Source organism: Podarcis tiliguerta (genome assembly GCF_965153285.1).
Source record: "Podarcis tiliguerta genome assembly, chromosome: 12".
Classification (NCBI taxonomy): Eukaryota; Metazoa; Chordata; class Lepidosauria; order Squamata; family Lacertidae; genus Podarcis; species Podarcis tiliguerta.
This window is the reverse complement of record NC_139545.1, coordinates 19106907-19131506: the sequence shown is the minus strand read 5'-3', so window position 1 is coordinate 19131506 and position 24600 is coordinate 19106907. Positions and strand designations below refer to the sequence as shown.

Below are 24600 nucleotides of genomic sequence, written 5' to 3'. Positions count from 1 at the left end.
TCCACCGCTCTTAACCACTACACCATGTGTCCTTTTATTTAAAATGCATCTCTGGGTTATTTGTGGGGCATAGGAATTCGTTCATTTCCACCCCCCCCCCAAAAAAAATATATAGTCCGCCCCCCCAAGGTCTGAGGGATAGTGGACCCGGCCGCCTGCTGAAAAACTTTGCTGACCCCTGTCAGAGGACATCACTTGACAGTTGCAGAGGCACCAGTGCTGCTGCTTTAGCACAGCCAAGGCACACAACTACCAAGTGGATAGAAGCATCCCACATCGGCTACTAATGTTGCTGAATGTACATTACAGTGCGGAGTAGTTTTTAAAGTTTCAGACTAGGACCTGAGAGACTAGGGTTCAAATTCCCACTTGACCATGAAGGTGACTTGGTGACAGTCACTTCCTCTCATCCTAACCTTACCTCACGAGGTTGTTGCGGGATTAATTGAAGACAGTGGGGAGAATCATGTACTCTTTGAGCTCCTTGGAGAAAAAGGTGGGATGTAAATGCGATTATCAGATCCTGTGGTTGAATGCCACTGAATGGGGAAGCAGAAGATGGCAGTTCACTTGCAAACTGCTGCGTGCCTCTAAGAATTAACGTGCAAAGTTAAGAGAGAGAGAGAGAGAGAACCCTAAAACATAACAATTACTTGCCACATCCTGGGCCCATTTGCTTACTTGACTGCTCAAAGCTCCATCTTGCCCACCATTACCTGTTTGTTTCTGCTTGATAGGAATGGACAAAAGCTCAACATCTGCTTAGATGTTGACACCATAGAGAAAGCTGGGTTACTTCACGGAGCAATACACCCAGATCGTTGCAGCCCTTCCTGTGAGGTCAGGCTGCAAAGCCGTATTTGCAGTCCATTCATAAGAAATCCATTGCAGAGCCCGGAATATTCCAGGCCCCTCTGGTTCAATAACTCTGGAGATAAGTGATGTGGATTTCTATTGGCAGCTGAAAATTTCTGGTTGTATAAATACTTCACTGCGATGGATAGAACTCAGTAGCAGTTAATTATTTCCTGTGTAAAACCAATACTTGGATTACTGTTTTAGAGCTTTTAGATGGACATTTCCCCAGATTTATCAGCTTCAAGACTATTTTCCCAGAGAGCTCAGTGGTAGCTTTTTCTGCGTGTAGTTAGCTCTGAATTGTGCATCTGCAAAGCTGTCTTGATATCTTGAGTAACCCAAATTCCAATAGGTTGATTAGCATCAGCCTGAATTTTGTTCACGCATAGTCAGCAGTTTGACTACTGTAGGTGGTGGATGTTGGTCTTATTGTTTGCTCTGGGACCATAAAAAACAGGGAGCACAGTTGTTTTTAATGTCCATGTATCCCAACTACCTCAAAGCCTAAAAAACATCATTGTAGCCTGATAGAGCTGAATGTTTTGAGTTTTATGACAGGAATTTTATCCTCTCCTAGATTGTTTGGGAACTGCATGCTTGGAATAAGGAGAGCAGATTGTTTGAGACCTCTCAAGGGCATTTGATGAACCTAATTTTAATTTAAAAGGACTAATAGATTATTGATTTAAGCAGCAAGACTGTGCACCAATCGATTCCCAGAGCACTGTATGCCTATTCTAAATAGCAACAAAAATTATCATTAAGAAAATTGTGCTTCTGGCTTCCTTTAGAAACTGTTTGAAACGCTGGATCTGTACATGTTTGTTTTGAACTGGCTGATTGGCACACACTTTTCTGTGTCCCACTTGGGAAGCCTTTACAGATATTAAGCAACCTGTTCCTCTGGGCTACACTGTCAGTGTGGAAAGAGCATTGCAGTTGTCTGGTCCCGGGGATATCTCCTCTGACTCCACTCTTAGATAATCTTTTGATTTCTGTCATAGTAATAAGTACCTTCAATTTAAAGATTTGTGATCCATGGGCTTCTTCAGAATCTCAGGGCACCCCATTTCAGAAAGTGTTTTGAAGGAAAATGTGAGGGCCCAATTTGAACTAGTTCCAGGTCCTCCAAATTGATTTCTTCACAAATAGATTAACTGGCAAAGCGGAAGGAAGGAATTCACGGTATTTAAATCTCCCTGCACTTGTCCTAACCAACACTTGAAGAGGTTGCTTCTGAGCATGGGCGTAGCCAGGATTTTTGTTAGGGGAGGGGCAGGCCTTTTATTGGGGGAGCAGAACCTCGGTTTGCTATGTATTTTTGTCAATTTAGGGGGGGCAGCTGCCCCACTGCCCCCCCCCCCCCGGCAGCATCCATTCTTCTTGAGATTTACAAATTGCTTATTGATGTGTCCATGTGTGACTTAAAGAGCCTCAAAGATATATGGAAGGGGGGATTTAGGAATTCAGATGGATTACCATGCCTGGGGAAACCTGTGGCCTCAATCCTTATTTATAACCACCTCGGATAAGATTTAGGAAGGAGGGCTCAGAAGTCTCTTGTGTTGGCACAAGACCCCAAGAGATGATCTCAAATCCACAAGTCCGCCTCATCTCCATGGTAGAGGGTGTGTGTGTTTGTAAAGGGATTTTCTTACATAGGTGGTGGGGGTGCCCTAAACTCTTTTGTGACTGGGCGATTAAGGAGATAATCCATTACCTGCCAAACATTGACTTTAGACTAGGAAAACCACCTCCAGTCTGCTTTTGGTGCATGAAGAATGAATCTCTTTATTACTGGCAGCAGCTAGAATGGAGATCTCTAGGTGCTGGAAATCAAGAAAGAAACCTTCTAAGGCGGGGTTAGTTGAATAGTGCATGGGGTATGAGCATCTTACATGGCACCATAAAGTGGCAGAGGGTAAATCAGAGTGGGACCAATTCAAAAATACTTGGGTTTCCACTTCTTAGTTTTATGCTGGCGTATCCACCAGCATCAACCTGCGTGTGGAGACACTTTGTATTTACGGACTGAACTTTGTAACTGTTATACAGTTGTACTGTTTGTTGAAGTTTTTTTTAAAAAAGAAAGAAAAAGAAAAAAAGCTGTAAAAAAAGAACTCCCTGACATTCTGGAATTCTAATCAGCCAATGATGAAACGTGGGGTCAATGAAAAGACAGAATTTAAGAAATGTGGCAGATATAATATACCGCAAATCTGAATCGGTATTTGTTTTTCAATAGAAGAATGTCCCATGAGGCCAATACTTGAGTCTCTGTAGAGGTTTTGCTCTTGTCTTTTTGCTACATGAAAAGCTTTGCCATTTCTCTGAATCATCAGACAAACCTAGCTATTTTGCCTTAGGTTGGGGTTTTTTTATGCTTAAGGTTTACATCTATTTATGCTTAATTCAGTTTCTAGTGCGAATATAAAACACGTCGCAGCTAGAAGGCAAGTTGAGTTTTGTCTTCCACACTTAAATCATTCTCTTTTGGCAAAATAACTCCAGAGAGCCTCAGCACTACCTTTTAGTGTCAAAATGCCCCAAGAAACAGCAAAATAAGAACGTATATTGCATATCCACAGGGAATTGAAATAATTATGGATTTTAGGCACCAAAATCCTAAATATGTGTATAGTTGTATGGTGCCCCTATAATATTACTGGCAGTATCATATAGTTTTCTGTGACATTTTTTATGGTTGGTGCAGATGTTGACACTTTGAATCATGAGAACATATGCCATTCTTCAACATGTTGTAGGAATGGAGTGCATTGATGGTTACATCCTGGAAAACCTTTTACGTAATTGTGAAGATAATAATTTGGTTTTCGGGAAGCAGGACCAAGACCCAGTTTACACAGACATACATGGTGGACAGGAAGAGACCAGTGATATCTTCCCAGACCAAGAGATAGCCCAAATATTGCTTTCCATATGGTTTGCTCCACAACTCCCATAATCACTGATGGTTGACCATGCTGGATGGAGCTAGTGGGAGTTGTAGAAGGCACCACTTTGGCAATTTCTGCCTTAAAAGATAGTACCATGTTGTAGGTGGGTACAGAAAAAAATGAGTCAGTGCCTTTCCTGCTCATAGAAAAGAAGATTAAATAATCCACTCTAGTCTTCTCATCCTTCGTTTTCTAAGTTTGGGAGGTGTTCTTTGCGTGTTCAGAGGATTGTTCAAATGTGCAACTCTTCCCACCTTCCACTGTGGTTTTAAGTGGTGCAACCCAGAAAAACATTATATAATACAGTACAGTGGTACCTCGGTTTTCGAATGTCTCCATTGACGAACATTTCGGTTTTCAAACGCCATAAACCCGGAAGTAAATGCTTTGGTTTTCAAACACGCCTCAGAAGTCGAACATGCCACGTGTGGGCTTCCTCTGAGTGCAAGATCCTGAGGCCTAGCCGTCGGCTATTGAGTTTTCAGTTTTCAAACATTTCGGAACTTGAACAGTCTTCCGGAATGGATTACGTTCAAAAACTGAGGTACCACTGTGCCTCATGAGAACCAGAGATACACTTCTTTCATAATGCCATCAGCATTGTTGCAAATTTGTTACTGTTTGTTCATTTGCCGTGAAACAAGTGCATCCCTTTTATCTGTATTGACCTGAGATGAGTGGGCAGGTTTTACACGACAGGGTTACAAAGCAGGGGGCTCTGTGAATCTTTTGCTATTACTGTATTTATTGGTTGTGCATAGTTCTCTGGTTTCTGTTGGCTCTAGCCCTTGGTAGCTTTGGCTCATTTAACCAAAGGTTTGCATGATGGGGAGCCTGTGACCCTCCAGATGTTGTTAAACTCCAACTCATATCATCCCTAAGCACTGGTTGTGCTGGTTGGGGCTGATGGGTTTTGGAATCGAACAACAGCTAGAAGGCCACAGGCTCCCTACCCCTCTTCTAGTCTGTTTGCTGCTGGAGTGGAGATAGGTGTGTGTGCATGCATGCCACCTTAAAATAAAATATATATTAAAATAACATATAGAATGATATTAAGCAGAGCTAGCATGTAGTTTCCAATTTAGCCAGCCTATCAGAAAGAAAGTATTGTATATATTGTGTTCCTTGATATAGACTGTTGGCAGCGACGGATTTATGGCTGTGCAGGGTGGTTTTCCTGCAAGCCGAGGGGCTGCAAAATTGAGAAGACCCATAATTGAAAAGATTGCAGTGGTTAGCCTAAGACTTTCCAGAGTAGACTTTGTGTAGGAGAAAGATTCAAATCATATTCACACACACACACACACACACACACACAGGAACTCTTCATGGAAGGTGTCTTTAATGTCTTTTTTTTTTGTATTCTAATTTGTCATGTTAATTTCTCAATTTAGGCTCTAGACCATAAAGTGTTTAATTTTTTGACGAATACGTGGGTTGCATTTTATTATCCCCTTGTTTACTGATATTGTTTATGCATTCTGAATATTTAATTGAATTAATGTGTTTTCAGTATTGATTTCAAAGTTCATTTGCAGCTTGGCTGTTGCATTTTTTAATCTGATATTTTGTTCACATTGATTGCCTTTTGAAATAATTATATTAATTACAGTATGATGTTGTTAGCCACCTTGGCCTATTTCTGGGGGGACAAACAGGGTGCAAATAAATTAAATGAATGAAGCACTTGCTGGTTTTCGCAACACTCTACAAAGCAGGCGTGCAAAGCTCACCCCACAGGCAGCTCAGGGGATTTATTATGCTCTGCACATTAATGCTTCCTGGAAGGACAGAGTGGGCACATTAATAGAGATGGTTTTGAATGTCTGGACTGGCCCAATGTAATTATCTGTCTTAAATGTTGCAGCTCCCAGAAAAAAGTTATGTTTGAAATGGGAGATCTGTTGCGTGGATCAGCTGGTGGCATATGACAAAGCCAATATCTGAATGCACTAAAAACGTCCTCCTCTTGTTTTCTTTGTAGCAATTGAAACTCAGAGCACCAGTTCTGAAGAACTTGTTCCCAGCCCGCCTTCCCCGCTTCCTCCTCCTCGTGTTTACAAACCCTGCTTCGTTTGTCAGGACAAATCTTCTGGATATCACTATGGCGTCAGTGCTTGTGAGGGATGTAAGGTGAGTCTACAGGCCTCCCTGGTAAACTTTGCTGGTAAAGTGGGTTGAACAAATTGGGGGGAACACCTGGATCAAGTGGTCTTTTCCATCCATGGCCTCTGTTGTCCTGTCTGAGGGCTATTTCATTGTCTCCCTTCCGTTTCTTTTGTATCGTTAGCAAAACTTCAGAAGGGCTTATCTTCCCCCATCATTTAGTTCACACTAGCTCTCGTCTGTTTTCAACTTCTGCATCGTCCCTGAAGGCTTGGTACTTCCATGCTGCTTATTATGGATCACTTGGTTGAAGCCGTGTTGAATTGTTGCAGACCCAGGGTTGCCGTTATGCAAACTCACAGGCTCCTTTCAGTTGTTGCTGCTGTTGTTGCTTATATAATTTGCGCTACCCACAGACCTTGACATGGCGCATCAATAAAAGCACAACTTCAAGCGTTGCGCCAGCAGGAGAAGAAACACTTAGATGCAATAATGGCAAACTCAGTGGCTTGACACAGCTAAAGTAAAATTCTGTTCTGAAGGCCACATATCACAGTGGAAGCTAAACATTAAACCTTCGTAGGAAACAATGTTTGCCTTTTTGGTTTTCAAACTTGATTAAGGATACCACACTTTCATCTTTGGGTGTTGTCTGTAGGAAAACTGGGTTAACACTGCAGTCCTATATCAGTCCCATTCAACTCCATGGGACTTCCTTTGGAGTAGGCATGGATAGGATTGTGCTGTAAGGATCCGGTCTTCTAGCCAATGCTGCTGATTCCATATAGCAGCTGTGAGTGTTACATGGCATCAGAAGCATTAGCTAGAATATATTGCATGAGTGTGTCTGTCTGTGTGTGAATACGCATGAACCTTTTGAAGTTTACATTGATTTGCTGTTGTCCTTGATGCCCAGTTGGGCTGGGTTAAAAAGTCAACATCTTACTGTCTCTTTGATCAACAGGTAGTTGTAATCTCACAGAGATCACTTGGGCGTGGGTAAGGTGTCTAGGTAGATATATTTGGACTGAAACAACCAATTTTTCATCAGTTTGTGACACCTGATGTGTCCAACAGTACCATCCTATGCATTGTAAGCTTCATTGAATTAAGTAGAATTCACTTCCAACTAAATAGGCATAGGATAGCAGCCTGGAACATACAATCTTATAGCATCAAAAAATAGCATGTGTTTTTTATCCTTTATCTTCCTGCCCACACAACTGAACCTTGCAGAAATTCCTTTTACCTCTTGCCTGATGCATGTCCATTTTGCATAATTCTTCGTGTTCTTCTACCTATGATTTGCATCCATTTCTTGTTTTGCTCCTTCTTCGCCAACACTGTATGTAGATGGATAATTCTTGGAGCCTGCAGGTTGCTCTGCGCTTAGTGTATTCCTGCCATACCTCTCTCTTCCAAATTGAATTTTATCAAATCCTATGCTTCTGTGATGCTTTTGCAGACCGTGAGCTGTAGTAATCCCATCTCCAGTCAAGTAAACGCCCTTAAAAGCGGAAAATGCAGAGACTCTCCCTTGGTTTTGATTTCCACAAGCAGTTCTATTACCTCCTTGGCAGCCTTGCTGTTTCATTGACATGCACCTGTAATCCTTCTCAGGAGCTAGTCCAACGCCTGGCGAAGTCAATTGAAACACTCTCATTGACTTCAGATAAGGATATGAGCAGCTTCTTCCGCTTTATCACGACCCAAATACTCCCATAGCTCAGGCTCTTCGCAAAAGCACTTGTCAGCAAATTGGTCTTCTCTCATCTTGATTAACTCAACCTCTTCTGTATCATTTTCCCCCACCCCTTCGCCCTGAGATCTTGTCGTAAGTCGCTTTGTCTTGCAGTAATCCCTTCCAACTGAGAATTTCCTTCTTTTGCTCCACCAAACACTTTTCCCTTTGGCCTTCCTTAACCCCATCTTCATCGACAATAATTCTTCTTCAGCTGTTCCCTGCAGCCTATTCTCATCTGATTTTGTGCAACTCTATCTTCCGAGCATGGAATATTTTAAAACCTGCAATAAAACGCCATATGGTGTTAATGAGGCTGTGTGAATAATGGCTAGGAATAAATTGTATTATTTTTCAATCCCTGACATTAATATGCCCACAGTTTACCAGGATGTATTGAAAATGTTGGACACCAGATTGCTTAAATATCCAAATTAGATCATTGGGATGAAGTGAATTGGTGAGTTATTAGTACATATTCAAGGTTAAAAACTGTCTTTTAAGTTAGGTTTCCCAAGAGCACAGCAGATTTTTGAAAACTGCAACTTCATGTTCATTCCTAGGGAATCAGCAGAACTGGGCTTTCTTGTGGGCCCTGTTTATTTGCTATTTTTCTATTAGGTTTATTTCCTGCCTTTACTCCAAAGACCTGAAGGTGGCACACATTATTCTCACAACAACCCTCTGAGGTAGATTAAACTGAAGAACAAGTACTTCCTCAAGGTCATTGCTCCCCAAATAGCTTAATGCCTGAGTCAGAATTTGAACCCTGGTCTCCCAGATGCTAGCCCAACACTCTATCCACTACCTCACCCATTATCAGGGTTAGTACAGAAGGTAATTTGTAGGAAGGGCTGAAGGAGTGTGCCTCTGAGAAAAGTCATTCGGAAAACAGGAAATCAGACCATTGGTCCAACCAGCTCTCTAGGGTTTCTTTTTTTTTTTATAAATATTTTATTCAATTTTACATAAGAAACAAGAAAGAAAAACAAAAACAACAAACAATACAAAAGAAACATACACAGTTACACAAACAAAGAATACCAACAACAACAAAAATAAAAACAATCTTATCTTCATAATAGTCTTGCATTAACTTGTTTCTCTGACTTCCCCAAATCTCCCTTCTCTGTATTCCAAATCATACAATTAAACAACAAATCCCTTCCCTCTGTCGTATTTAAACTCTTTTCTTAATTTAAATATCTTAATTTAAGAAGAAGAAGAAGAAGAGTTTGGATTTGATATCCCGCCTTTCACTCCCCTTCAGGAGTCTCAAAGCGGCTAACATTCTCCTTTCCCTTCCTCCCCCACAACAAACACTCTGTGAGGTGAGTGGGGCTGAGAGACTGTGACTGGCCCAAGGTCACCCAGCAGCTGCATGTGGAGGAGCGGAGACGCGAACCCCGTTACCCAGATTACGTGACTACCGCTCTTAACCACTACACCACACTGGCTCTTCTAATCTTTAGATTTTTAAACCAATAACCTTATACATTCAATCTGATGTTGTTCTAACATTCATTAATCTTGTAGTGTTTCTGTAGATACTCTTTAAACTTCCTCCAGTCTTCTCTCACCGTCTTCTCCCTGGTCTCTGATTCTGCCAGTCATTTCTGCGGATTCCATATAATCAATGACTTTCATCTGCCATTCTTCCAGCGTGGGTAGTTCTTGTGTCTTCCAATACTTTGCGATGAGTATTCTTGCAGCTCTCTAGGGTTTCAGTCAGGAAGCTGTCAACAGCCACCACTGGAGATGCCAGAGATTGAACCTGGGGCATTCTGCATGCAAAGCAAATGCTCTACCACTGAGCTATGACTTTTGCATTTAGGTCCATTGTTTGCATATGCATGTAAGGTAAAAGGTAAAGGACCCCTGGAGCCAGCGTTTGTCCACAGACAGCTTTCCGGGTCATGTGGCCAGCAGGACTAAACTGCTTCTGGCGCAACAGGACACCGTGGTGGAAGCCAGAGCACACAGAAATGCCATTTACCTTCCCGCCATAGCGGTACCTATTTATCTGCTTGCACTGCTAGGTTGGCAGAAGCTGGGACAGAGCAATGGGAGCTCACTCCGTCGCAGGGATTCGAACCGCCAACCTTCTGATTAGCAGGCCCAAGAGGCTCAGTGGTTTAGACCACAGCACCACCCGCGTCCCTATATGCATGTAACATCGTTCATGAATCCCTACCGTTCATGATCTGGGTGCTGATGCATGCAACCCAAGTGCTCCTGATTGGCACAAGCCTTGATGATGATGATGATGATGATGATGATGATGCCCATCCGACTAGGTTGCCCCAGCCACTCTGGGCGGCTCCTATTATGTAAGCACAAGCATATCCATTTAGTGTTGGAAAGAATATTACCATATTCTAATATGCTAAGGATATAAGGATAGAGGGAGGCAGGTGGCGCTGTGGGTAAAACCTCAGCGCCTAGGACTTGCCAATCGCATGGTCGGCGGTTCGAATCCCCGCGGCGGGGTGCACTCCCGTCTTTCGGGCCCAGCGCCTGCCAACCTAGCAGTTCGAAAGCACCCCCGGGTGCAAGTAGATAAATAGGGACCGCTTACCAGCGGGAAGGTAAACGGCGTTCCGTGTGCTGCGCCGGCTCGCCAGATGCAGCTTGTCACGCTGGCCACGTGACCTGGAAGTGTCTGCAGACAGCGCTGGCTCCCGGCCTATAGAGTGAGATGAGCGCACAACCCTAGAGTCGGACACGACTGGCCCGTACGGGCAGGGGTACCTTTACCTTTTTAATATGCTAAGGAGATTCTGACTAAACATTAAGAAGAACTTTCAGGTGGTAAGTGCCATTTGACAGTGGAGTGGACTCGGCTGGAGGTGGTGAACCTTCCTTAGGCAGAGGTTTTAGGCAGAGGTTGGACGGCCGTCTCATGGATGCTTCAGTTGAGATTCCTGCATTGCAGGGGATTGGACTAGATTCCCTGTAGGATCCCGTCCAACTCTGTGATTCTGTGTCATGCTAATATCCTAGATAGAGACATCATGTTCCAGAGGCTGTTTTATTCTGGTCCGCTTTTTGACCTTCAGCTTGCGGGGGGTGGGAATTAAAACGCTGGTCTCAGCAGTTGTAAGGCTCTTCCTGAAAGCCCCACTCTTTGCTACTGACTTTACTCTTCATTGTAGCAGCCTGCAAAAGACCGGGGCGGGGGGTGGCTTTGGGTGTAGTGGGTCTGCTTTCCCAAATAATGCCAGCATTGTGCTGGTGAATAGGAGCAACCAATGCTCTGGCAGATTCAGCTGTCTGTTAGAGCCTTGTCCCTTGTTCTAAGCAGTTAGAAGGCGACATTCCTTTGGTCGCAACACACGGCCTGGATTTCTGGCACAAGCTGTGTATGTAGCAAAGTTGCCTAGAGCAATTTAAGACAAAAAAAAGAGGGAGAAAACTGCAGGAAGCACAAAGGTTGCTCACATTTTTGTAGTGGGAGCCGGCAAATTTGTTTTCACAGCAGAGGTGCCTCTCTGTCTCTTGTAGATGCTTAGGGGACAAAACGCCCATAAATTCAAAACACAGTTGTTTCCCACACCAGTGTCAATCTCAAACAAAAAAGCGGGATCCCCAATTAAATATTTTGTTAGTAAATATTTTGTTAGTAAAGCTTCACCTAGGACAGATGTCAAAAGCAACCATGTTGCCGCATTCTGAGCGAAAGGGCTGTGCAAATTTACATGTCTGTCTGTGTTTGATGCCTCTCTATGCAGCCAAATAAGTACTTTCTTTGTGTGTGTAAGTGTCTACTATATGGAAGGGACGCGGGCGGCATTGTGGGTTGAACCACAGAGCCTAGGACTTGCCGATCGGAAGGTTGGCGGTTCGAATCCATGTGACGGGCTGAGCTCCCGTTGCTTGGTCCCCGCTCCTGCCAACCTAGCAGTTCGAAAGCACGTCAAAGTGCAAGTAGATAAATAGGTACCGCTCCGGCGGGAAGGTAAACAGCGTTTCCGTGCGCTGCTCTGGTTAACCAGAAGCGGCTTAGTCATGCTGGCCACATGACTCGGAAGTTGTACGCCGGCTCCCTCGGCCAGTAAAGTGAGATGAGCACCGCAACCCCAGATTCGGCCACGACTGTACCTAATGGTCAGGGGTCCCTTTACCTTTACTATATGGAAATGATAGGAATTAAAAGTAATCAGAAGAGGACTGATTGGTTGGGTCACCTGATTATGCTGAGGTATGGACAATGAGGTATGTTGGGAGGTGCCAGCTTGGGAACCCCTAAGGCAAAGCCCAGAAGAGGAAGGCTCAGAGCCTGGGGATTAGTGGTGGGACATTGAGGAGAGGTCAGAGGGAGAAGATTGGAAGGAGGTGCTGAAGGGATAACAGGGGTTAGTGAACAGGAGGAACCTGCGGCAAGGAGCAGTTCAGAGGAGGGGGATCAAGAGATTGTTGAAGAATCCAGGGCGTCTCCTTCTCCTGCTGTGAGAAGCTCCCCTCCCCCCTGGTCTCAAAGAACATGCAAGATTTGGAGAGCAGGACACAGAGGTCAGAGGTGGGCAGACACAGTTTGAGACTGCTGAGAAAGCATCCAAGAGAGGAGGAGTCTTAGAAAGGGCTGAGGGCAGGACCTTCAGTCCTGGCAACTGCTCTATAGGGGCAAGACCTGATGGGAGGGTCTTCCTTATCTGTGAAGATGTTTTCCTAGAAGTCTAAAGTTTTGAACTCTAAACCAAATTCTGTCCCATCAGCTCTCCCTCATCCATGCCAGGAAACTAAGAAAAATCAAAATTCTGAACTAGAATACCACCCAAGGTCCTTGTCATGTCTACAGACCGGTCATTTTGCCTCTGGCCACAGTTCCCTTCCAAGCCAACAAAATTGAATTCCATATTGGACTACTAAATATTCCAAGGGCATTCTCCCTGGCTTGAAATATGACCTCAGGCTTTCCGTTTGTAGGGAAGAGCCATCAGTTTCCATAAGCAGTCCTGACAGATTAGGAAAGGGTACAGCATAGAATGAGCATAATATTCTGTTGTTTGCCTTATCATTGCACATTTCCAATTGCTAGGCTTGTACGTCCTGATATCACTGTTTAAGAATAGCTTTCACCCTACTTTGACAGCATTTGGCCTGGTGTTTCAGGCTGAAGCATTCTGTTTCCAAAGCAGCAAATAAATACTGCATGCTGTAATTCTTGGTGCAGTTCAAAGACGGTGGCAGGCTGTAGTGTTGTTGTTTTACTTTATTTATACTCCGCCCATCTGACTGGGTTTCCCCTGCCACTCTGGGCGGCTCCCAACAGAATATTAAGAACACGATAAAAGAGCAAACATTAAAAACTTCCCTAAACAGGGCTGCAGTCAGATAGTTGTTTATTTCCTTGACATCTGATGGAAGGGCGGGCGCCACTACCGAGAAGGCCCTGGTTCCCTGTAACCTCACTTCTCGCAGAGAGGGAACAGCCAGAAATCATCATAGTGCTTTAAAATCATCAGACCTGACTTCGTCTTCCTTGTTTCTAGAAACAGGTCTCATGGAGACAATTTGCCATTGCTTTGAGTAAAGTTCTTCCGTGTCAAGGCTGATGAAAAGAAAAGGGGAAAATGAAGTTTCTGACATGGGTCTCTTGATGTCACCTATAATTTACCCAGTCCTCTAAATGCTACCTGTGTTCCCACTTGCTCACTTCTTCTTCATGATTACTTACTGACCAGAGGTCTGTCATTTCATTTCGCTCTTTCTTACACATCTTTAAACAAATTCCCGCTCTCTTAAGAAAACCCTTGCTTGTTTAAATCAGGGGTGGAGAATATGAGTGTCTGCAAGAATTTCTCCAGAGAGGTGAGGATTTTTCCAGGGGTGGGTGGATGCAAAGTAAAAAAAATATTGACTTAATTTCTTCCCTAAATAGAAGGATCGTATCTGTACATTTTGTCTTATGACCAGGTTCTACAGATACTGGAAACTTTTCAGAAATCCAATGTATTCCACGTTTCACTGTGGGCCCAGGAGCTCAAGATTTGCAAAGCAACATTCTTTGCAGCCACATTTATTTTTTTCTTCTGATCATTAAAGATGGACTCCTTTGCCCCCTGAATCTAAATCATGTTGGGGCAGATGTACATTTACAGCTTACTTTCCCTGGCAGTGAAGAGGACCCTTAAAGTAGGAGTGGATGTCATTTGCTGTCATTTCCCACTGCCCGATTAGTTTAGAAAAAGCCATAGGCTGCAATTCTCAAGTCCCTGTGATAGTGCAAGCCCCATTAGTTTTAATGGGGCTTGTGACAGAACAGCACTTTGAGGAGTGAGGCTGTTAACATAAATAGCTTCCCTCATGAACAGGCATGGCAAATTTGTTTGGGTTTGAAATCCATCTTAAATGGCCACAAATCTAAATGTGGGAAATGTATTTGGTAGCTTTCTACTGAATAAATGAGACTGAATTTACATTAGGGAGTAAGTGACCATCATTGTGTATGCATCAGCTCACACTAAAATTTCCGCCTTAAAAAAGATATAAGTACCAGAGAAGCGTAAGTGATAAAGCTGCTTTTGCTTCCATTTTCACACACTTGGACCCCATTCTACCTCCAGAGAAGTCTGAACGCCTGAGGCTCCTGTGTGGTCTCCCATTCTGGGACTACTAGGAAGACCCAAACCAACAAAAGTGGAATTACCTATAAGTGCTTTTAGACCAGGGTTCCCCAAACTTGGGTCTCCGGGTGTTTTTGGACTGCAATTCTCATCATCCCTGACCACTGGTCCTGCTAGCTATGGATGATGGGAGTTGTAGTCTAGAACAGGCATAGGCAAACTCAGCCCTTCAGATGTTTTGGGATTACAACTCCTATGATCCCTAGCTAACAGGACCAGTGGTCAGGGATGATGGGAGTTGTAGTCCCAAAATATTTGGAGGGTCGAGTTTGTCTATGCCTAGTCTAGAAACAGCTAGAGACCCAAGTTTGGGAAACCCTGCTTTAGACCGTTTCCCCAGACTCATTTACTTGAGTGAACTTGAGTCCGTACTATGGGACTTAAGAGTAAATATGCATCAGATAGCACTCTCAGTCCTTTATTCTAAGTAGTGAGAGAACATAGTGCCATGAGCAGCCAACATAGTGCCATCCAACTTTAGCCGGTTGTCTGGTTCTACTGGTAGGTGGAGTTAACATCTGGAAGGGAACACTCCACAAGGGAGGGTGTTTGAAAAAGGGTGAGAGGATGCCTGCTCTGCAGGCAAGGGGAGCCATAACTGGGCTCCTGAGTCCCACAGGGGTGCCTCAGAAAAAAATGTAGTTGTTCAAGGGAGCTGTGGAGTCAAACAGGTTGAAAACCTCTGACATAAAGTATTCAGACTAGGCTGTCTGAAAAATATACACCTCTCTGTGGACCACATATAAACTCAAAACATGGTAGAAAGAATTATGCCATACGAGGACAAAAATACATTATTTTTTTTACATACAGTCATTATTTTTGTTACATACAGTCATGGGGAAAAGAATGTGCACTCCCTTTGAATTCAGTGGTTTTACATATGAAGACATAATAACAATCATCTGTCCTTAGCAGATCTTAAAAATAGGTAAATACAACCTCAGATGAACAACAGCACATGACATATTATACCATGTCATAATTTATTTAACAGAAATAAAGCCAAAATGGAGAAAACGTGTGGAAAACTAAGTACACGCTTACTGCTTCCATAGGAAATAAAGAGGCCTAGTAGCAGACTGGTACTGCTAATCAAATGCGTTTGCTTAATTGATCATCAGTAAGTGTGCCGACCTCTATAAAAGCTGAAGTTTTAGCAGTTTGCTGGTCTGGAGCATTCAGGTGTGTTTTAACACAATGCCAACCAATTTTAAGTCTATCATTCTAAATGAGAAAGATTATTCAAAAGTGGAAAACATTTGAGACAGTTGCCAATCTTCCCAGGAGTGGACATCTCTGCAAATTCATCCCAAGGTCAGACCGTGCAACGCTCAGAGAAATTGCAAAAAACCCAAGCGTTCCATCTCAGGCCCTACAGGCTTCAGTTAGCATGTTAAATGTTAAAGTTCATGAAAATACAATTAGAAATAGACGGAACACGTATGGTTTGTTTCGAAGGGTTGCCAGGAGAAAGTCTCTTCTCTCTAAAATGATCATGGCGGCAGCACGGATTAGGTTTGCAAAGTTGCATCTGAACAAACCACAAGATTTCTGGAGCAGTGTCCTTTGGACCGACAAGACCAAAGTGGAGATGCTTGGCCATAACACACAGCACCACATTTGGCGAAAACCAAAGACATCATGTCAGCACAAGCACCTCGTACCAACTGTCAAGCACGGTGGTGGAAGGGTGATGATTTGGGCTTGTTTTGCAGCTACAGGACTTGGGAACCTTGCAATCATGAACTCCTCTGTATACTAAAGTATTCTGTAGTCAAATGCGAGGCCGTCTGCCCCACAGCTGAAGTTTGGCTGAAATTGGGTCATGCAGCAGGACAAGGATCCCAAGCACACCAGCGAATCTACAACAGAATGGCTGAAAAAGAAAAGAATCAAGGTGTTGCAATGGCCCAGTCTAAGTCCAGACCTCAAACGCAGTTGAAATGCTGTGCGGGACCTTAAGAGAGCTGTGCATAAACAGATGTCAGCAAACCTCAATGAGCGGAAGCAACATTGTAAAGAAGAGTGGGCCAAAATTCCTCCACAATGATGTGAGAGACTGTCCTACAGAAAACGATTACTTCAAGTTATTGCTGCTAAAGGTGGTTCTACAAGCAATTGAATCATAAGGTGTACTTAGTTTCTGGCTTTTCCATTTTGGTTTTATTTCGGTTAAATAAATCATGACACGGTGTAATATGTCATGTGTTACTATTCATCTGAGGTTGCATTTACATAATTTTAAGACCTGCTAAGGAACACATGGGCGTCGGTGGTGCTGTGGGTTAAACCTCAGAGCCTAGGGCTTGCCGATCAGAAGGTCAGGGGTTCAAATCCCTGCCATGGGGTGAGCTCCCTGCTCCTGCCATCCTAGCAGTTCGAAAGCACATCAAAGTGCAAGTAGATAAATAGGTACCGCTCCAGCGGGAAGGTAAACAGTGTTTCCGTGCGCTGCTCTGGTTCACCAGAAGCGGCTTAGACCCAGAACCTGTACGCCGGCTCCCTTGGCCAATAAAGCGAGATGAGTGCCACAACCCCAGATTCAGCCACGACTGGACCTAATGGTCAGGGGTCCCTTTACCTTTACCTTTACCTTTAAGGAACACATGATTGTTTATTATATCTTCATATGTAAGACCACAGAATTCAAAGAGGGTGCACTATGACTTTATCTGTGCCTTTAAATGCAAGGTTCTTGGGTTTTGTTTGTTTGCACAAAATGCCAATGTGGATCAGGACTCCAGGATGGGAGCGACATGTAGGAGGATTTAACTCTTTAGCTCCCACTGTAGTCCTAGTCTAGTTTGGACTACCCCACTTCAGTGGGCATTTTGTTTTGTTTTTGAGGGGGGCTTCAGTTGAAGTTTTCCCATCCCACACAAATTGCAGGAGTGGGGAGCCTGATGCAGATCAAACCCTTAGCGAAGGTCACAAAGTTAGGATCCCAATTCAGGAGAGGCCCCCAGCATTGGAAAGTTGTGTAAAAATTCCCTGCACTTTTTAAAGACACAAATATGTAGTCAAAGTAACATGTAGTTTGGACCTGCGGTTCTTAAGACATGTACAATGAGACATGTACACCTTTAGCATACAGGAGCTCTTTAATTGTTTGATTACATTATTTTGAAGAAACCCTCTAACTTGCTTCTTTGCCTATTGATCTTGCATATATACCTCATTAGTTCCTTTACAATTGATGAGTGCCGCAGGCTCTGCAGCGTGCATGACCAGAACATGAGTTTGCTTGGCTGGTAGTCTGTGTGTTGTGTGTGTAAATACTGACTGGTCAAAAGGGAAGCACTTTCTGTTGCAAATTAAAAGGGTTTTTGAGGAAGCTTCCTAAAAAACATAGCAGCTAATGGGGTTGAAGCAGCTTCTTCATTAAATGGATCCCACAAACGACACCGTTTGCTGATTTGACTTCATAGCCTGTCTGTCGTCAGCCTGTAGGGCACAGTTTACTGAACTCATACAGAAAATCTGTTATAATCCATACTTCTGCAAAAGACAAGGCAGCCGTTGGTATGTTTATGTGATAATGAACATCAGCACCTCCATGCCACAATAGCAGACCCTATTTTCCAGGGACAGTCTCAGATTTACAGAAGCTGTTCTGGTTTCTGATTTGATCCTGGAATGTCCCACTTTTCCTTTGGCCTTCCCTATTTTCATTGGAGAAATGTTGAGCCCCCCCCCCCCCCCATTTTATTACTTCTTTACTTCTTAAATTGTTCTAAAAACAAAAGAAAGTTGTGTGGCTTACAAAGGGGTAATGAACTTAAGCATTTTTATCCCTCTTTTCTATAAGAGCCCGGTAGTGCCAGTATAGTTTGATTAGAGTGCAGTAATATTTTTTTTCTGAAGAAGAAAGAATTCATCGCTCCATTTGGTACTGAGGAGTATAAGGAAGTCAAAGGTGTTTTTTTTCAGATAAGTTGCTTCTTTACTCTGCTTTTTGTTATAGGGTGAGATATTCTTTGGGACAATTTTCTGAAGACTGAGGTTGTTCTGAGAATATTGGGCTGTTACTTCATCATAATTTGTATTGCCTGCCCTGGGAAATAGTGAACAAAATTATATTGAAGTGAAGGTGGGAGATGTCCAAGTCTTTAACAAATGTACACATTTAAATCTGTCTTTTCCTTAGCAGCCTTTAGCCTAAAATGATTGAAGGGGGGACGACGACACCAAAGACAGGTTTCAAAAAAGCAACAGAAGGCGTCACGAGTTTCAAATAACTCCACAAATGCTCAGTGGCTTGAGGGCTTAAACAAGTTACATTGAGAAAAGACCCTGGATCATAATGTAATTTGTTCATCTATACTTAAACATCTGCTTACCAAATTTTGCTTTACACTCCTTTAAAAAAAACCAGGTGCTTTTGGAAGTATACTTAAATTCATTTTAACCCAAAAGATGTAAAACTTTATAGTGTGTTGGGAAAATGTGCACTGAAGAAATGTTGCACTAGTTTGGAGATAATAATTTGGGAGTATGGGATGGAAATGCAGTAATATCTGGGTGGGTGAGTGGGGGAGAGCAGCTACATAAATGGTTTGGGAAAGTGTCATTCTTTAGTAAGAAATACTGTGCTTAATTAATTCTTACTCCTGGGAGGTCAGCCTGGGGCACTCATTATTGTCTTAATTGGTGGTATAAATCCTGAGGCCCTGGAGGAAGAAAAACGAAGAGCAGTTAACAGTGGATAGTCTACAGGAAAAGTGCTAGCTGGTGGTTGGGGCACAATTGCAGATTGTGACAGTTTACGAGTTCAGTGGGTTAGAGGTCTAGCCCTACCTAAATTAGGTTAGAGTGTCTTGAATATATTTTTTAAAAAGAAAATATGATTCATTGCTGTATTTGGCATGCAGAGGTCTAGGGGCCTTCCTCCTTTCTTAGATCAGAGCTTCTTTCAGATCTCTCCTACTGATATTAAGTTAGTGAAGTTTCCCATCTGGTGTTTCCAAAGAGTTTCAAGTATTTTAGCAGATTTTGCAAAGAGAGAAGTGTGTTCTTCTTGTTGTTTTACTCCTTTTATCAATACTTATTTGAAAGTTTTTTGGAAAATTGAAGAACCAGTATGTTCATGAGCTCATATTTTCTCCCCCCAAATATTCTTATTATTGTAGACAAGTGTCTCAAAATTCAGATGGATTTTGATTTAACTCAGAGTAGTTCACATCTATGGGATGCGGGTGACGCTGTGGGTTAAACCACAGAGCCTAGGACTTGCCGATCGGAAGGTTGGCAGTTCGAATCCCCGCGACGGGGTGAGTTCCCATTGCTCGGTCCCTGCTCCTGCCAACCTAGCAGTTCGAAAGCACGTCAAAGTGCAAGTAGATGAATAGATACCACTCTGGCGGGAAGGTAAACGGTGTGTCCATACACTGCTCTGGTTTGCCAGAAGCAGCTTAGTCATGCTGGCCACATGACCCGGAGGCTGTACGCCATATCCCTCGGCCAATAAAGCGAGATGAGCGCCGCAACCCCAGAGTCGGCCACGACTGGACCTAATGGTCAGGGGTCCCTTTACCTTTACCTAGTTCATGTTTTACTCTTGGCAATTGTTTGCCACTGCATTTATGTTTGGTCCTTGTTAGACATAGCTGTGCTACAGCCGCACGATGCTCTCCTGCTATTGTGCATCGCAGGGGAAAAATGGTAATGTGGAGAAAGTGACCTTTCTGTGGGAAGCGTCTGCCTTCCCTTTTAATCTCTGCACAGTGCTTAGAAAATTGTAGGTGTTATAACTGATGATAAATTACTGTTACTCTGACTGTGGACTTAGAAGTGAGGTGGAATTGGCTTAAGGAGGGTGAAATATGCTTCGTTTGACCATAAAGTTGTGAATTTTATACTTTGGAGTGAGAGAAGGTTTCTAGGTTGGCAGCACACTCCCATTTCTAGTCTGATTCAGATGGGGGATTTCATTTTACATTACGTGAGAGAGTAGATCATTCATGCCAGCATAGCAGTCTTGTGAAATGACCAAGTTTGGATGGCCCCTAAGGTTTAACTTTACAAATGTGTATACAGTCGTACCTCGGAAATCGAACTAAATCCGTTCCGGAAATCCAGTTGACTTCCAAAACGTTCAGAAACCAAGGCACAGCTTCCGATTGGCTTGGAAGCTCCTGCAGCCAATCGGAAGCCGCATCGGACGTTCGGGTTCCAAAGAACATCTGCAAACCGGAACACTCACTTTCAGGTTTGCGGCATTCGGGAGCCAAAATGTTTGACTCGCAAGGCGTTCAGGATCCAAGGTACGACTGTACTTAGGGCTGCTATAAATGTACCACTTTTGAATCTGGAGTAGCCCATAGCATCCTGTGCTCCTCCCTCCCCCTCTGGAGTGAAAATTCCTGCCACTTGTCTTGTGGTTACATACTGTGTTGTGAGAAATACGTCATGTTGGCATTAAGGATCTGGTTAACCAGAATTTCAGATGAGAGGAAGAAACTCTGCTTACCTACTTTAACTGTGGTTAGCATCGCTGGCTGCTTAGCCATCCATGTCAAACACCAGCAGGGAACAGGAAGGTTAAATCTGTGCTGCAGAAAGAAAGAGGTGAGGGCAGGGAAGGAGAGTGGGATCCTGAGATCTGCTTCCTGTTGCTTAACTGTGGATTCTATATCTACCCAGCACCCAAGATACCACACGTTGCTTCACCTTTGGATGCCACAAATACACTTTTTCAAGTGCTGTTAAATGTTGGATAGACGATTCTGGATTTTAAGTGAATTGCTACCTGGTTTTGATTTTAGAGGCTCTTGTGCACTATATATTATCATCAGCTGCCTTATCAGCCCATTATGAAATAGTTGACAAGGTAGAAATTTGCACTTAAGAGAAATCTAGCTCCTGAATCACTTAATTTATCCTTTTGGTGTTATATATCCTTCGCTAGCAAGGAGGAGGAGGAGGCAGCAGCAGTAGCACACTAGATTTAATGTGGTGCAATTTCAGTGCAGACTCAATGTGGTAAAACAAAAGTGCATATATTCTTCCCATGTGACTGTTCCTGATCTGTACTGAACTTCACACCACTGCTTAAATTAAACACAGTCAGAAGGAATGCTATAGGCAAAGGCAATGTGCATTTCTCCGGACGTTGTTTGCTACAAATATAGTATTGACAGTTCACAATCGAACCTTGTCGATGTCTATGATACAATTCAGTTTTATTCCCTGTTGCAGAGCTGGTTAACGCACTTGTAATTGTCTTTCTGCCAGCTGGCCAAGAGAGACACGGGAGCTTGTTTCTTGTATCATTTGTAAAAAGAAATAAAAATTGACTCATATTTGTAGTACGACTGCTTTGGAGCATTTCTCCTGCATCATACCAAATTAGGGGGTGAATGTTATTCCAAATGCTTTCCAAAGAATATGTTAGCAGTGCATGGCCTCAGGCCTGGGAAGTCACAGCAAATAGAGTCAAAAGATGGGAACTGATTTCATTGGGACTGACTTCGGAGTACGTAAGACTGCTTTGGAAAAGAGAGAGAAGAGCAGAATTTCTTGGCGCTTTAAAAAGGAGGAAGGAAAACTACCCAGTTATTTGTTCATAACAAAATGTTCTATGCCAGCGGTGGCCAACTCCCAAGAGACTGCGATCTACTCACAGAGTTAAAAACTGGCAGGGATCTACCCCCTTTTTGGGAGGTTCAGGTCAAAGTTGTTGAGCGTTTTTAGGGGGAAGGAAAGCCCTGTTTTTTAGGGGTTCAGGTCAAAGTTGTTGATTTTTTTTAGGGAGAAGGAAAAGCCCATTTTTTTAGGGGTGATGGGGAAAGTTGATGAGCTTTTTTTAGGGGAGCCAAACTTGATGAGCTTCTTTGGGGGGAGCCAGTGATCTACTGGTGATCTACCACAGACATCCAGTGATCTACTGGTAGATCATGATCTAATTCTTGGACATGCCTGTTCTATGCTGTTTGTTGAGTGCCGCAGATAATAAGTGAAGCTTGTTCTTGTGTATATATATATATATGTATATAGTAAAAGAGTGATAGTGAAGGAAGGGAATGACTGAAGATTTTAAAACCGTAGCTATACAATACCATGTGCATGGAGATACTACAGGGTTTTTTCTGGAAAAACGCAACAGGAAGCAGGCTGTTGTATCTTTAGCAAATGCACACAGGCAGAAGTTCTACAGATGTGGTTTCTCCCTGGCTTAGTGATGTAGTGATCATTAACGATTGACCTTTTTGGTTTTTTTAATGGTCTGCTCTCTTAAAAGGCCAAGAGAAAAGTGTATGCACACATCATTTTTAAAATTATTAATATCTGGTGATATTAATATGAATACCATAACATTAAACGTCACAGTTTCTAAAGAGAAATGTTTTAACCTTCCACTAGGCTCTGTAAATGATTTTGGAGTGGCCATTCTGAGGCAAACATTCTGAATCGTAACAATACATCAAGAGGTTAAATGTCTCGTTGCTAAACATTTCAGCTCCCGAACATTGAAAACCCAGAAGTAAGAGTTCCAGTTTTCGAACGCTTTTTGGAAGCCGAACGTCTGACGCAGCAGACAAGCGGGTTCTGATTGGCTCTTCTGATTGCAAGAGCCAATCAGAAGCCGTGCCTCAGAAATCGAACATTTCAGAAGTCGAAGGTCCTTCCGGAACAGATTATGTTCGACTTCCGAGGTCCCACTATATTTTATTAATTACATAATCAGCAAAATTGTACTTTTTGCATTTCATTTTCTTCTGGCCTTACTGTTCACAACCCCTCCACCCTCAAATCATCTGCCTATATTCCTGTAACTCAGGATAACACTTCGTACATCTAATGAAAAGGACTGTCGTCCATAAAAATGTATGTAGTTATTTATTAGGCTTATTTGTTGCTTGTTACCTGAAGGTCTCCAAGCAACTTACAGTACATTTAAAAACATGATTATAAATACATCATGCCATAGAAGCAAAGCAAAACAGCCCTCATGACATCCACAGGAAGCTTTGGCAGCATGCTAGTGACAACACAGGGACATGGGTGGTGGTGTGGGTTAAACCACAGAGCCTAGGACTTCCAATCAGAAGGTTGGCGGTTCGAATCCCCACGACGGGGTGAGCTCCAGTTGCTTGGTCCCTGCTCCTGCCAACCTAGCAGTTCGAAAGCACCTCAAAGTGCAAGTAGATAAATAGGTACCGCTCCGGCGGGAAGGTAAACGGCGTTTCCGTGCACTGCTCTTGTTCGCCAGAAGCATCTTAGTCATGCTCGCCACATGACCCGGAAGCTGTACGCCGGCTTCCTCAGCCAATAAAGCGAGATGAACGGCGCAACTCCAGAGTCCGTCATGACTGGACCTAATGGTCAGGGGTCCCTTTACCTTTTTAGTGACAACACAACACCATCTCAGTCTTATCAAACGCCTGGAAAGAAAGGTCAGTGCTTACCTAGCACAGAAAAGATGTCATCAAAAGCTCTAAGCATTCCACGGACATGGAGCCACAACTGAAAAGACCCTGTCCCATATCACTGTCCCTTGATTCTCCCTCAGAGTGGGAACTTGGAGAAGGGCCTGCAGTGAAGATCTAAGGCTCTGGTGTGGTTTCTCCTAAGGTTTTAACCTTAGGATTTGTTTTGAAATCGTGGTCCTGTAGCAACTTTTACATGGTAAATGCCTTCATCGCGAGTCACAGCGAGCACCGTTAGGTTCGTAAAAGCATGTCTGATGTGGAAACATACCACCGGAACACACCCTGCAGTCTCCAATCCTTCCGCAGGTAAGTTGCGGTTTGTCTCGGGGGCCCTTCCCTGCATTCAAGTGTACTCTGAAAGGCAACTTATGGGACTTCCGCTGCTGCAATTCTCTCCCCACCCTTCCCCGAGCATAGAGTCAACTAGCCTGTTCTGGGAGCATCATTACATTAAAGGCAAAATTCAGTCAGTGAGGAGAGAGGCCACACCAAGAGGAATTCTGCTTTCTGTGCAACTCTCCAAGATACAGGGATCATTTCAAGATCCGGACCTGGCAACCCTAATCTGTCTAAAGAGATGGATGGAGAATTTCCTTGAGCGAGTATTAACCGGTCTGAATTTAGACAAAGCTTTTTCCTAATCTCCCTTTTGGCTCAGATTGTGTAACTGTCCCATTGAGCAGGCAGGCCACGTCGATCTAAATGAGTCTTACATAAGCACATAAGCACTTGGAAAATGAGCGTATGTGTAGATTTGTATGGGTATTTTATGCTAATATTCTAATACGGCATGTTACATGACATTCAGGCATGTCTATTCTTTGTAAATGCAGAAAAGCTGTATTTGTCAGTAGTCCACAGGAGCCAGGTATGGAGGG

At 43.3% G+C, this 24600-nt stretch overlaps 1 protein-coding gene across 2 annotated transcripts in view; it reads left to right on the top strand.

Moving 5' to 3' along the window:
• Positions 1–24600, top strand: part of RARB (retinoic acid receptor beta) — a 349519-nt gene that overhangs the window by 263472 nt on the left and 61447 nt on the right. For both annotated transcript variants that reach the window (XM_083405281.1, XM_083405280.1), the window contains one exon: positions 5800–5948. In XM_083405281.1, coding sequence (XP_083261407.1) covers positions 5800–5948 — 149 coding nt within the window. The remainder of the gene's footprint in view (positions 1–5799; positions 5949–24600) is intronic.